The sequence below is a fragment of the Dermacentor andersoni genome, chromosome 4 (genome assembly GCF_023375885.2).
Source record: "Dermacentor andersoni chromosome 4, qqDerAnde1_hic_scaffold, whole genome shotgun sequence".
NCBI classification, from domain to species: Eukaryota; Metazoa; Arthropoda; class Arachnida; order Ixodida; family Ixodidae; genus Dermacentor; species Dermacentor andersoni.
Genome location: NC_092817.1, coordinates 21,213,396 through 21,227,540, shown reverse-complemented (window position 1 = coordinate 21,227,540; position 14,145 = coordinate 21,213,396). Strand labels below are relative to the sequence as shown.

The 14,145-nt window shown below is 44.5% G+C and overlaps 1 protein-coding gene across 1 annotated transcript in view; it reads left to right on the top strand.

Moving 5' to 3' along the window:
• The window catches only part of hiw (MYC binding protein highwire), a 266,470-nt gene that overhangs the window by 155,402 nt on the left and 96,923 nt on the right, over positions 1–14,145 (top strand). Inside the window, exons 47-52 of the mRNA XM_050182883.3 lie at positions 1,701–1,872; positions 2,158–2,258; positions 2,585–2,701; positions 4,357–4,491; positions 6,982–7,225; positions 12,785–12,909. Of these exons, the coding sequence (XP_050038840.1) occupies positions 1,701–1,872; positions 2,158–2,258; positions 2,585–2,701; positions 4,357–4,491; positions 6,982–7,225; positions 12,785–12,909 (894 nt within the window). The remainder of the gene's footprint in view (positions 1–1,700; positions 1,873–2,157; positions 2,259–2,584; positions 2,702–4,356; positions 4,492–6,981; positions 7,226–12,784; positions 12,910–14,145) is intronic.

Sequence of the window (14,145 nt, the reverse complement as noted above, 5' to 3'; positions counted from 1 at the left end):
CACCACTCGGCCAGCTGTGATTGTTGTCTGTTCTATCAATCCTCCGTTGTGATCTGCTACCACTGCAGTCATGAGGTCGCCGCGAGGGTGTCTTGCTGCATCTGTATAGACCACTCCATCTTGCGAGCCGTAGCGTCGCCAAATGGCTTCACTATGGGCCTGCCGACGGCCCTGATGGAACTTGGGGTCCATGTTGCGGGGTAGAGGTGCGGCATAAATATGCCCCGTGATCTTTCGCGGAATCGTCATGTACTCTGTAACCTTGGGGACGGCCTGGAGACTGAGCTTCCAGAGCAACTCGATAAAATGCAAGTGGTCGCGTTTAGGCGACTCCAGACAAACACATACCCACACCCAAAGTACATTAACAAAATCACAGGGGGCAAGGAAAGCGACCTATGTAGGCTCTGTTCACAAACAGGGACACTCACACACATAATGCGGGAATGAACCTCGCTCCCGTTTTCTCATCCCTTCGTCAGCAGCGAAACTGACTGGACAGCCTGGCTCAGTTCCGGGGACGTCGACCGACAGCTTGAACTGGTAGACTGGGCGGAGAAGGCCAAGCAGGCCCAGGGCCTTACTTGAGCCCGATCCCTCAGCCATCTCCCCCTTTCCCCTTCCCCTTTTCAATAAAGTTTACGACCACCACCACCTACTCCTCCAAGGCGGATGCATACAAGCCTCCACCAATGGGAGCGCTCTCTAGACTGACGTCATGAGCCGGGCGGCCGGTGACCCCGCCAATGGAGAAGATGGCCGCCTGGGCTTCAAATTGGGTTGATTCACGTTAGTCGTGTGCGTCTGCCACTTGTCAGAGTGAATTCCCAAACTGTTCGTGGTGGTCTACAAGCCAGAAATATTATCGCGAGCTTACGATGCACCATTCGTGCTGCATGCGTTTATTCTGAGCCGTGATCCAGCTACGAAAGATTGCAACGAGCATCGCCGACACTGCACTATGCTTCATCTGAAAACAGGATCCCGCAGCGGTACACCGCTACTAACAAACATCCTGCATGTTTGTTCCATGGTGTTTTTAAATACTCGTTAAATAGCAACTGATTCATTTTAAGGTCGGAAAACGAGTAGTAAATGTGCCGTGTACATGTAAACCAACTTTTGCGTTGGTTTACATGTACACGGCCTTGCAGAGCTGCTCTTTCTTCTTTTGTTCCTTGCAATGAAACTAAAAAGCAGACGACGCGCAGCGTTGCAGAAGGCACGGGGTTATTTTTCTCTTGCAATCGGACGTGCTGTAGCATTCAAATCACGAGAGCTCTACCAAACCAGTCATCAAAATACAAATATTTGTTTATACCCAGAATTAGGCATTTTAGAAGCACGGTTTTTTGAGCGGGACTATTTTAGTCGCGGAGGCAATCGGCTGTTGCACTTCGCTCATTTGGGTGGGGCCTCTCCTTTTTTCTGAAGTTGTACCAGACTATAGTCTAGTTTTTTAACATTGACAATGTAATTGCAATGTTCTAAAGTAACAAATTAACCCAACTTGCTAATAAAATGCATGTGGATATTGTTATTCAATATTCAATTTAATATTGCAAGTCAACTATTTGTATGAAAAAATTTTGATTTCGCACACCCCTGCTTTTAAACCAAAAAGAAGACAAAAACCAGCAATGCCGTTTCATTAAGTGCCATATGTGCTTCACAAATAATGTACTGGGTCACTTTTACAGCAATACGAGGACTACTCCTTCGAAGAGCTGCGCTATGTTTCTCCAACCAAGAAGCGGCTGATTGAAAACATGCTCGTACGTGCTAATGATGATGGCACATACACAGCCAACTGGACACCAGGCTCTGTTGGCTGGTACCTACTGCATGCCATCATTGATGGCTTTGAAATTGGTAATTAATTCCCCTTTGCTAACATGTTGTTCATTGCAAAGATAATGTTCGTTCATTAGTTCCGTCTGTATAACACTAAGCGCAATACAGTCATGAACGTCCACTAACTAGTCCGTTCATTGCTTTACTAAATGCAAAGATGAAAGCTTTTATTGATGGCACATGCGTGAGGCAACCACTGAATATTGTTCTTTTTTTCTATTTATAAGCTATATTATATAGCCTTCCTGAATCACATTTTCTGGTTTAACATTGTTATTCATTTTTTTTTTTTTTTTTCATTAGGCAGTTCACAGTGTCGGCTGGTTGAAGTGAAGGAACCACCACAAGGATTGGTGATTCCTTCCAGAAGTGTTTCACAAAAGTCATCGCACCAACCCAACAAGGTAGCCTATAGTTTTACAACTTTGTTTTTTTCTTGTCCTTGTCACATAGGAATACATTTTGTTGTTAGTCAAGCCATCCAAGCCGCAGCAATTTTATTCTATGGGTATTTTGGGGTTCGGTCTTATGTATTTGTCTCGGCCATATAATTCCTGTTGAAGCATTTGTTTTATTATTTATTTATAACATATTATCAGCCCCTTGCAGGGCCTAGATATGAGTGGGTTACATTTGTAGTATAATTTACCATAATCCACACTACCATAACAACATAAAATGCATACTGCAAAATCACATGTTTCTCTATTTTTCTCTTGACTTCTTGCAGATGCGCAAATTTCAGGCCAAGTACAGTGCTGGGCTAAGAATTCGCAGCCATCCTTCCTTGCAGAGCAAGCAGATTGGTGTGGTGCAGGCAGACGGAACTGTCACCTTTGTTGATGAGGTGATCATTCGCTGCTTGTAAAATGCTTGTATGAATTCTTGTAGCGCGTCAGGCTACCTTGTCCTAGTAGCAGCTGAAAAAATATAAGTTAACCGAGCTTCTTCGGGGTCGTAAAGGATTAATTGTAAAAATAGAACTAAAGCTGGTTGACTGATGTACAGCCGCTGCCAGACTTAACGCAAACAATGAAGACACATCTGTAATTGTTAAACATTAATAAACGCAGGCTGTAAGGAGCAAACATTGAATCCTTTGAAAGAAAGATTCATTAAGCTAACGAATTAAGGCACCCCAACTAATATCCCCTGGCATTTAACATTTAAGCATGTTCGGGTGACGTATGACAGTGACTGTACACCCTGCTTATATGAATGGTAATATTAGTACACACTGAAACATAGTATGCTCATGAATTATCTGGGCAGTGTGTTCCCCACCCCACCCCCTATTGTAACCTTTTGGGCACCTCAAGTTCCTGGTCAGTAACCCTCACCTTACTCCTTTGCACCCACCTATGCTTCTCACCACTCCTATGGTGAGAGTGAGCTATACCTGTGACCGGTGCCAAGTAAAGCAGTTGTTGTCCTGTCAAAATAAGTCTCCTTGTTGAAACCTTTGCTCCAGCCTGAGTCTTTCTTTCTTTGCCGTGTGTTCATTGTTTCAAGTTGCAACATTCCTGGTAACCTTTTGTCATGTTCGGATAATATGCAAGGTACCATATTTATTTGTTTCTAACACCCACCTTTCTCCCTGAAGACTTTTTGAAGGTATGATTTGGGCGTCAAGAGTCGAGTACAAAACCAAAACTCCAATATGTAGTGTCTAAATCCCAGCCACCCTTCATCTCTAATGTCATTTTCCAATCCCAAAGGCAGTGCTTTGCTGTAATCGACTAAATATGGTATTATATTGTGGGTTCCCTCATGCAGTGTTTACCATATTTACTTGCATAATGAATGCGCTCGCATTATCAACACACGCCCCACTTTTCCAATCAAAAAGTGAGTTTTTCCTTTGCCTAATGATAACACCCCAACTTGCTGCTGTGAAGTAAGAGACACACGATATGATTTGGTGTCCGATATGGCATCCGACGCACTGGAACGGCAACCGGATCCCAGTCGTCTTACCGTGCCATAGCGCCAGACCGACCACCCGGCCTGCGACAAACGTAGGAGATATGCTATAAGATTTGGTATCCGATATGGCATCCAATGCCCCAGAACAAAGGCGTCTTGCCATGCTGTAGCACGGCATCGAACACTTCTACATGCTAAGCGTTGGATCCGCCTCTACAGCACGGCGTAATGCCTCACATCCACCTGCCATTCCAGCACATTCGGCACTGTATCAAACTCCAAATCGTTCTGTGTGTCTCCTACTCCTTAGAGGTGGCCGCAGAAAAAAATAAAATAAAAAAATTTACCCCACATAACAACATACCCTCCAACGTTTTGCAAATTTGGCATAAAGAAAGTGTGATCATTATGCGAGTAAATACGGTATATGACAGTTTCTAGCTATGCTAATTTACTGGCAGAGTGCCCTGAGCTTCTGAATTGTGACTTGCAACATGGTTTTCTCCCCCCATTTCTCTCTGAGACATAAATTATTATTTATGATACTCAAATTACTTTTTAAAACATGTATCCCAGTTGCACAACGATGACGGTGTTTGGGTTCGGCTGAGTCCCGAAACCATCAAGACCTACTGCCAGAATGGGTACTCCGAGGCCTGGTGCTTGCAATACAATCAGCACATAGGAAAAACTCTGTTGGTTCCTTATGAAGTGAGTATGCGATGAGGCATTGTTTGTTTATGTATTTGACAGGCCTTTAAAGGCATTTTCTTGTATGTGTTAATATAGTAAAACAAACTTAACGAATAGAGAAAGTGTAGGAGTGTGTTGAATTCTCAAATACACGAGTCGAATGGTGAATGTTAGAATAATTCGATTTGCAAATTGAATAACTACTACACTTGAACCTCGTTGTAACGAAGTTGAAGGGGGAGCTGAAATTACTTAGTTATATCCGCTACTTTGTTATATTCATTATTGCCATTTACTGCAATATATGCCCGATGAGGTGCACAATTGTAAACATGGAGATACCCGCAGAACCGCTGCACGGCAACGCATGTTATGAAATTCGAATAAATCAACAAAAGAATCTTCGGTGTGTGCAACATGCGACTTAGCACCTGATATGACAGCCTTTAGATAGCTGCCTTCTGTTCCATCGTGATGGTCTTTCTTGTCTGCTTTCCATTTGGTGCGTCGCAGTTCAGCAGCACGTGGCACATAATGCTTTGCTGTATGATCGAGGAGGCAAGCAAACTTTGCTGTGCTGGTTTGGCTCGACCGGCTCGTCATCCCGATATTTCACCAATGCCAATGCGATCTCGGAGGCCACGCCCAGCTGCCAGTCCATGCAGCATGCTGCACGGAGAAGGAGAAGTGAATGCACGGCCTGGGTGTGATCCCAAGGTTATGCCGAGGAGGTTTCTGAGGCTAGGCCCAGATGCTGGCAGCGTGCCATGCAGAAGTGAAAGCACTAATCTCTCGCCGTGCATAGCCGCGCAGCATGGCACAACACGCAGGCTTGCGCATGACCCCTGAGATAGCACCAGGCAGATCTCAGAGGCCACGCCCAACTGCGTCTGCCGGCATGGTGCGTACAAGTGAATGCATTAACCTTTTGCACCGCTGCGTTTAGCCATGCAGCGTGGCGTGGCTCGCGCAGCCAGGCACGTGCAGGAGAGAGAGGTCACTGGAGAAGTGTGATAGTGAGCTGCGGCTTGTGCGCAACTGTGCAGCTACATGCATTGGGTAGAAAGCCCAGTGTTGCTCGACAACGTATTCGACGTGGGGATGCCAGAGTTTTGAACTGCCGCGGTGTACGAAATAATGAAATTCTTGTGGCAACGAAGTATTTTTGTATCCCCGGCAAACGTCCATAGGATTCAATGCATTTCGTACCTCTCGACAACAAAATGTCACTGTACTACAATCCCGCATCAACGAAATTTGCTGGAATGTAACCCTGTACATTACCTACTCGCACACGGCTAGCAGGCTCCAAAGTATGCCCAAATGTGGTTGCTTTGTATTAAAATTGCATAACATACCACCACATTACACTTGCACGGGTGTCACCATTCTTGTTTACGAAAACAACCAAACACCGGGAATGATCGCGTGCACCGGAATCACGTCATGACCGCCATCCTGTTTGTTGATCTGCTGTTTGAAGTGGCACGCATGTTGCTACCAGCATGTGACGACGATTTCTGCACACCTATTGCACTGCATAATGTGCGCCTCAGTGAGAAGAATGCAGCAACAACAAGGAAATCTACGTCCCACCTACATGGAATTGTTTAAGGCGCTTGAGATGGCGGTCAGAGCATGGAGTGCCATGCATCGGGCCGTGATTAAGCGTACGGCTGGGAATACACATCTCTTGCTTCAAGAATGCTCGTTTTGGTGCCACCCGACAGGCATCATGTGCGGATTCGGCACCGGATGTAGATTTGCGCGAAAGGGCCGTAATCTTAATTGATTGCCTTCGGGTATACGAAATACGATCATTTTTGTGCTCTACACCGTATGCGTCAGTGCCTATGAGTGACAGCGTGCATTGGAGAAATGCTGCTGCTTGTGTTGAGTGCTGCTGCTCTGTGTCCGGTGCCGAGTTATGAAAAATTTTTCAAAAGTGATTGTATCTCCGAAAGCAATTGACCGAGAATACTGCTCCACGACAGTGCTGCCGCTGCTGATTTACGCATGCCATGCCCCTTGTACTGTCGGCAAAGCTTGCGAAAGTAGGCTGATGGAATTTAGACAGTAAATTTTTGTTTTGAGACGCATTGCCTATCTGTGCTGCTTCATTTTGCTACAACTAAATTCTCGTGAAAGTGAATTTTTTCGCATTCCCCGCCGATTTCATTATTGTGAGGTTCAGCTGTGCTTAGGGTGCAACGGTCAGGTATTTTTTACTTTTGGAGACAAATGTAGTTTGTTATATCCATTAGCAGAACAATTTCACTTCGTTAAAACGAGGTTTTAAACACGTGGATCTCTATGGCGATTTCAAGGGGAATTTCATTTGCTTTGTTATATGCATTATTTCTTTAGATCCCGTTTCGTTAGAACGAGGTTCGAGTGCACTATATTTGTGGTCAGGTCTGTCGGTGATGCAATAGCATTGGGACCATTGCTCTGTATTAACACATTGTTGGTGTAACTTTCTGCACTCTCTCATGGTTTGTGTTTTAGGAGCCAAAAGCCGTCCGAGATGAGTTCTTTAGTGACAGAAGCAATGTTTCGCCCAAGAAGAAAGAGTTGAAAGAACCGAAGCAGCGGGTGCCCCAAGTACAACATCAGCATCAGCAGCATCAACAGCAATGTCAACAGCAGAATCAGCAGCAACAGCAAAAGCAAAAGCAGCAACAGCACCAGTCACTTCAGCACCAGCAACAGCAGCAGCAATCACCACATCCACACGATATGGTTAAGCATGGTCAGTGCTTTGCTTTCATTGTAGTTTTTCTTCTATATTAACAAATTTTTTGTGGACTGTTTGTTACTACATGCTTTCACAGCTCTGCTGGGGTGCTTGGGAATGAGTCAACTTTAAAAAGATTTAATTACAGTCGAGCCCACATATAATGGCTCCACTTAAGACAAACTTTCACTTAAAGCGAACGAGAGCTGTGTGACCGTCAAAATATACATTATTTCAATGGCATAAAATCACATGTGTAACGAACGTCCTTGAGCCCTGCCGATTGGTTATAGCAAACGGACAGCGTAAAACCGCCGCCACAATACGAAATAACGACTGCCTCCGACCCCTTTATGCTTGTGGTCTGTTTTCCCAAGCCTCCTCAGGGGCGAACTTTTCGTTTTGTGCCCTCTACCCTCTCTGCTGTCACGTGCTGCCCACGAGTGTCGATGTGTGGCTTCCTAGATCGCCCTCCCGCCCGTCCTCGCAACTCCGCTCCGCTCTCACTCTTTTTTGCAACTCCCTCGCTGTCTGAGTGCACGCGCTACTGCGTCGGCTAAAGTTCAGAAGTTTTGTTTTCTGGTTGTTATCGGTGAAGGAAGCCTCTCCACGCTAATCTCCATGCTTCCTCGCTTCCACTCTTCGTTCTAGCCAGACTCAAGTTAAAATTCAGGATGGCGGATGGGAATGCCGTGCCTGCAGCGGTCACGAAAGGAAAAGCACTGAACATGGCAACGAAGCGAGCAGTTTTGAAGGAAGTGTCTCAAGGTGCTAAAAACTGGGAGTTGAAGAAGTACGATGTGTCTGAATCAACTATCTTGATGATCACCAGCTCTGCCGCCGACTCGATGAACAAAAAGAGCCAGTGGAAGGCCACCTATGCGGACGTAGAGGACGCGTTGCTTAGGTAGTTCGCCGACGCACGGGCTTGCAACATTCCGATAAGTGGACCAATGATGCTCGGCAAAGCCAAGAACTTTGCGTTCCTGCTAGATTTTCCTGACTTCTGCCCAGGCAATGGCTGGCTACATCGATTCAGAGTGTGGCATAGGATTGTTTTACAGTCGATTGTCGGCAAGGGGGCTTCGGCAAGTGACCAAGGCATTGCCACTTGGCTTGTAAGAAACCGAGCCATTACTGCAAGCTTCACAGAGCAGGATGTGTATAACGCAGATGAACCTGCGTTATTTTATCCGATGCTGTTTGGCAAGACGCACACCATGAAAGGTGACTCATGTGCTGGGGGTAAGCACAGTAAATTGTGCGTTACAGTAATGCGATGTGATCGGCGCGTGCCCTTTGTAATCGGAAAATCAAAGAAGCTGTGTTGCTTTGGGAGCTGTGTACCTGTGTGCTACAGGCACAATACTAAGGCGCAGATGATGCCCAATATATTCTTAGAGTGGCTGGGCGAGCTTGACCGCGACATGCAGAAGCAAGGAAAGCGCGTGCTGCTCGTGCTTGACAACTGCTCAGCGCACAACATGCGAACATCTCTGACAGCAGTTACTCTACTTTTCCTGCCTCCTAATACCACTTAAGAAGTGCAGCTGCTTGACTTGGGCATAATATGTGCATTTAAGGCATTGTATAGACACTGCATTGTGAAGCGCTTGCTCATCGCTGTTGACCACCTGGCCGCCCACTTGCTGCTTCGAGTTTCACTTGAAGGCAGCTTGGGGGGAGGTGATGGCCGCTTGCATGCGGAACTGTATCCGCAAGGCCAGCTTCATCGACGTAGTGCATGATGCTGAGCCTAATGCTTCCGAAGATGATCAGTCCGGCGGCGATTTGTGGCAGCGCATCGTCGACTCCAACATGGGGGGCTACGGCACAGATTGGGATGATTGGGATGATTTTATTTCTGCTGATGAAGATGGTGATGTTTCGGAACCATGCACGGAGGAAGGCATTGCTTGCCAAAGGCGGGCAGAGAGCGACGCGGAGGAATCGGATTATGATAAAACTTCAGAGCGAGCACCCATAAACGTGCCTGTAGCAATGGGCTACATAGAGAGCCTCGGGCAATTTGTCTATGCCAAGGGCCTCGGTGAAGAGCATGCTTCTGCATTAAATAAACTGGGGACCGCCCTCATCGGATCTGCACTGCAGAAACAGATGAGCATCACAAACTTCTTTGCAAAGAAATAAATTTTGTGTTTTGATTATCCACCTTTTCTTTTTCTTTTTAAGCTGTCGTCCACTTACTATGAACTTCAGGGTATAACGAACAGATGCCGCATTACGTTCAGGTTCCTTATAAGCAGGCTCGACTGTATGTACCATATTTACCTGATTCTAATGCACACCCAATTTTCATGGGCTTAAAATAAGATAATAAAAGTGCGCCTGAATGTAATACCAGTGTCACATGGCCACTGTTGATCATGATTCAAGCCTTATCCAGATCTATCACATTGTCATGTGAGACACAGCTTTTAGAATTCACGACTGACCTGCATTTAGACATGGACCATAATGTACAGATTGATAGCATATTCCTTGAGTTTTCCAACGCGTTTGATCGCGTAGCCCATTGCCGCCTGATTTCAAAGTTAAACGCACTAAGATTGGATTCACTGACACTAACTTGGCTCCGGAACTTTCTTTCTAATCGCCGACAATTTACAATCGTTAACAATCTTTCTTCGCCCCTTTCCTATGTCACTTCCGGCGCGCCACAAGGTAGCGTTCTTGGGCCGCTACTATTCTTAATATACATTAACGATCTTCCTAATAACTTAGCATTCCGAGTGCGAATATTCGCAGATGACTGCATTATTTACCGCCCAATAACCAGCCCCGATGACCACCTCATTCTTGAAAACGACCTTCATCTCATATTGGATTGGTGTAACACTTGGTTAATGACTCTTAATTCGTCTAAATGCAAAGTAATGTCTTTCACTCATAAACACTCAATGTCTTCTTTCCAATATAACTTTAATAATAAACCAATTTCTACAGCTACTTCCTACAGCTACTGTACTTAGGCATTAATCTCGCACCAAGCCTTTCCTGGGCCCATCACATTACTACTATATGTGCTAATGCTTCAAAATCACTGGAGTACTTATGCCGAAACCTACGTAATTTGCTCTCTAACATCCGTAAGCTAGCTTATCAGACGTTTGTTCACCCCCAGCTCGAATTTGCCTCTCCAATCTGGTCACCCCATCATAACAACCTAATCAGCTTATTAGAATCAATTGAAAATAGGGCCGCCAGGTTTATCTCGCGTAACTACAGCTACAATTCAAGCATTTCACAAACAAAACTTGATATTTCACTTCAGCCACTAAGCACTCGACGTGATTTTGCACTCATATCATTATTTCACAAGTACGTTCATGCGGATAGGAAATCTTCTTTGCGGCTTGAAGTCGCACCTTTCACATCTCGCAGATTACATAACCACCTCAGCTTCACACGTATCTACGGGAACACATGCATTCAACTGGTCGGCGCTTCCTCGCGCCATTCGATTGTAGAAAGCTCTTCCTGATTTCATCGTCTCCGAACCTGATCCCGATAAATTCCGCCCGCTCATCAATTCAAATTCCCCTGCCTAACTTCAGTAAAGTGCATGATGCTTTTTTTTCTTTTTCCAGTTATGTGCTCTCTTGTTTATGAGCTCATCATTTCACTTATTATTCTTGTATTTTTTAGTATTGTTTAGTATTTGTACTGGAGTGGCTACTTTTTTTTTCATTATTTATTGAAAGAACTGTATCGTTTGTCTTTTCGTAATATGTACATTACGGACCCTATTATTTTGTACAATACTATAATACTTGTATAAGATGTGTATACATTTTCCACTGTCTATTAATAATGTATGTCTATTATGTTTGTTATATGCCCTATATACTCTTTTAATCCTACTCTAATGCCTACACAATCCTACACAAATCACAGTGTGCAAAACAATTTTTACAGATTAAGCTGTTATGGGCTCATTCCAATAGCCATTTCGGTTGGCAGTTGTGGCCGCCACTGGTGTCTGATGTCTGTAGTAGTTATCGCTGGAAATGGAAAAAAAAAAGTGCCCGCTGGGATCGAATCCGGGCTCATTGCGTGGGAGTTAGCTACTCTACCACTGAGCTACGCCAGCGCTTACTAGCATGCAGTGGAAAAATGCCCTATAAACGTGTCCTAGTACACGAAGAGACACTCAATGTGACATGTGCGCTACATACCGTCGATATGTGCACACCTTACATTGCAGTTGCATTTTATTACACCAGGTAGAATGCCATGTAGCAGGTGCACATGTAGCAGTACAAAGCAATTAAAGAAAGTTTGACGAAGAAAGAAAGTTTAAGGAGATGTATACAAGAATGCCAGAAAAAGATATATATATATTGTGTACCTGATTAAATCAAACTCAGCTAGGTGACTATGTCACTGTCGCATTTCAAAGGGGATGCCAATAAATAATTGTCATCACCATCATTAGCCTCGTATCATGTTACTTGTCAAACCAAGCTGGTTAGGTGACAATGTCACTGCCTGGTTTCAAAGAGGATGCCAATAAATCATCATCATAATCATTACCATCGTATTGTGCCACTTGCCTTGCAATGCGACATGGGCATTGTGTAGCATCTATACGTGCACTCTTTGCATTGAGGTTGCATATTATTACACCAGGTGGCCCACCACGTAGCAGTCGCATAGGTAGTGGTACAGTGTAGATAGAGAAGTATTGAGGAAGAAAAAGAAGATTATGGAGATGTATAAATGTTGATGTAATGAAAAATGTATGGCATACCTGATTAATTCAAACAGCAGGCTACATGACTGTTTGTCACCGTTCTGTTTCAAAGGGAATGCCATTAAATCATTGTCATCATTAGCATCGTATCGTGCCACTTGACAAGCGTGCAGCGCTGCATCGATACATACAAACTTGGCATTGCAGTTTCGTTATGTTCTAGCAGGTGTCCCGACATGCAACAGTTGCATATAGCAGTTGCATGCTGCATGTAGCTGGACCTAGTTAACTCAAGCAGGCTAGGTGACTATTTGTAATCACCCCGTTTTAAAGGGGATGCCAGTAAACAATCATTGTCATCATCATCATCAACAGTGGTGTATCGGGCCACAGGTCAAGGGATGTGACATGTGGGCCACATGGTCTGAATATCTGTGTTTACTCTTTGGTACACGTTATGGTGCCTCCTCGTAAGGTATGAACCGCTGCTGAAGAAGTGAATCGTAGAGCTCTGTGATCGGCTGCAACAAGGCAACATTGGGCTCAGCAAACCGCTGTGCAAAGAGCAGGACATGCCTAGTTCGCTACCGATGCCAGGTGCACAGTTTAGATGGTTCTCCTGAAAACAACGCAAATAGACTTTGGCGCGAAGACCTTGTAGTGCATGTAATGCACTTTTTTTTGTGCACATCAGCATTGTAACCAAATCCACGTGTCCTGTTTCCACAAGTTGATACCTTTTTCGAATGTATGTCCCACATTTAATGTTGTGTTTAGAAGAATGCAGATTTTTGTCATTACTTTGCTGCATTATTGGCCTACATGCACTCTACATGTCTTTGTCTTTATGGCTACAGGACCTGGAATGTACCAAGTGGCTAGTTGCGGAGCCGCAGGACATAACGTACGAAGTAAGCCTAATCTCAAGGCACCTTCAATTGGGGTGCTTGCCATGGACAGCACAATCATTGCTATTGAAGAGGTAAGGCATGGTTTGTGATCATCTTTTTATCACAGGAACGGTTAAGAATTTTCTACTTGCACATATCTTGGCAGTATTTTATACTCGTTCCATTTCACGCATAGCAGGCAACTCTGTGGAAGCTATGCAAGTAGTAAGGTTATAAAAGTCTCGCTTTGCACATTTCACAGCGCAGTTGTTTTTGATTTGCAATGCTTCTTACTGAATAACTACTTCATATATTGCAACTACAACTTCGGGACACATAATTAATCAAATGCTGTATTACCGTATTTACTCGCATAATGATCGCACTTTTTTGTAAAAAAAATTCGACGAGAATACAGGGGTGCAATCATTACGCGGGTTAAATTCCCCACGAAAAGAAACATTTTCTTTTTCATCCTGCATTTGCTGCGGGATGACAAGCAGGCGACTGCCGCTGTCAGTGCGGGACACCAAAACAAAATGGCGGCTGGCGGAGCACGTCGAACGTGCCAAACGCGAATATTTTTCTTGTTGTGAGCACATTATGCGCATTGAAACACTTTCTTCCGAATCAGTAATGAAAAATATAGTTAATATAAGCAAGTTTGCGACAATAACATACCCATGTCCATTTTGAGGGGACAGAAACAGAGATGGGCGCGCTTAGCTTCCAGTGACATAAAAACATGGCAGGCATGCTGCGGGAACTGCGGCATTTGACTTCACTGCTATCCTAATACGGCACGTTTCCACTAAGGGTGGGCGAATATCTTAGCTGCGTTACAAGCGTCAGCGTATGAAAAGGGTACACTTCTAACGTATCAGTGTAAACGTGGCCACTAACATTGCCACTCGCGATTTGTTGCGTGCCCACAAGTGCAGACGATAAGAATCGAAAGGCGCCCTTTATGCTGTTGTTGAAAACCATTATGAAGCCTATAAATAATAAAGCTGAGGCAGTTTGGTTGTAGCTTTTTTTTTTTTTATGGAAGTGCGGAAAGTGATGAAAGGAATGAAATGGGCCATCTGCTTAAGAATGCGGTGCTTGGTATGTCTTCACGAGTCGTTCGCGTAGCATTCGACAGACGGTAAGCGCGATCCTCATTAGCTAGTCTTGGCACACAACATATCGCTGTGACAAGCTCAGGGTGCAAACATTACATGGGAAAGAAAAAAAAATCGAATTTTGACAACAAAATTCAGGGTTGCAATCATTACGCGAGTGCGATCATTATGTGAGTAAATACGGTATTTGTACACCTTAGTGCT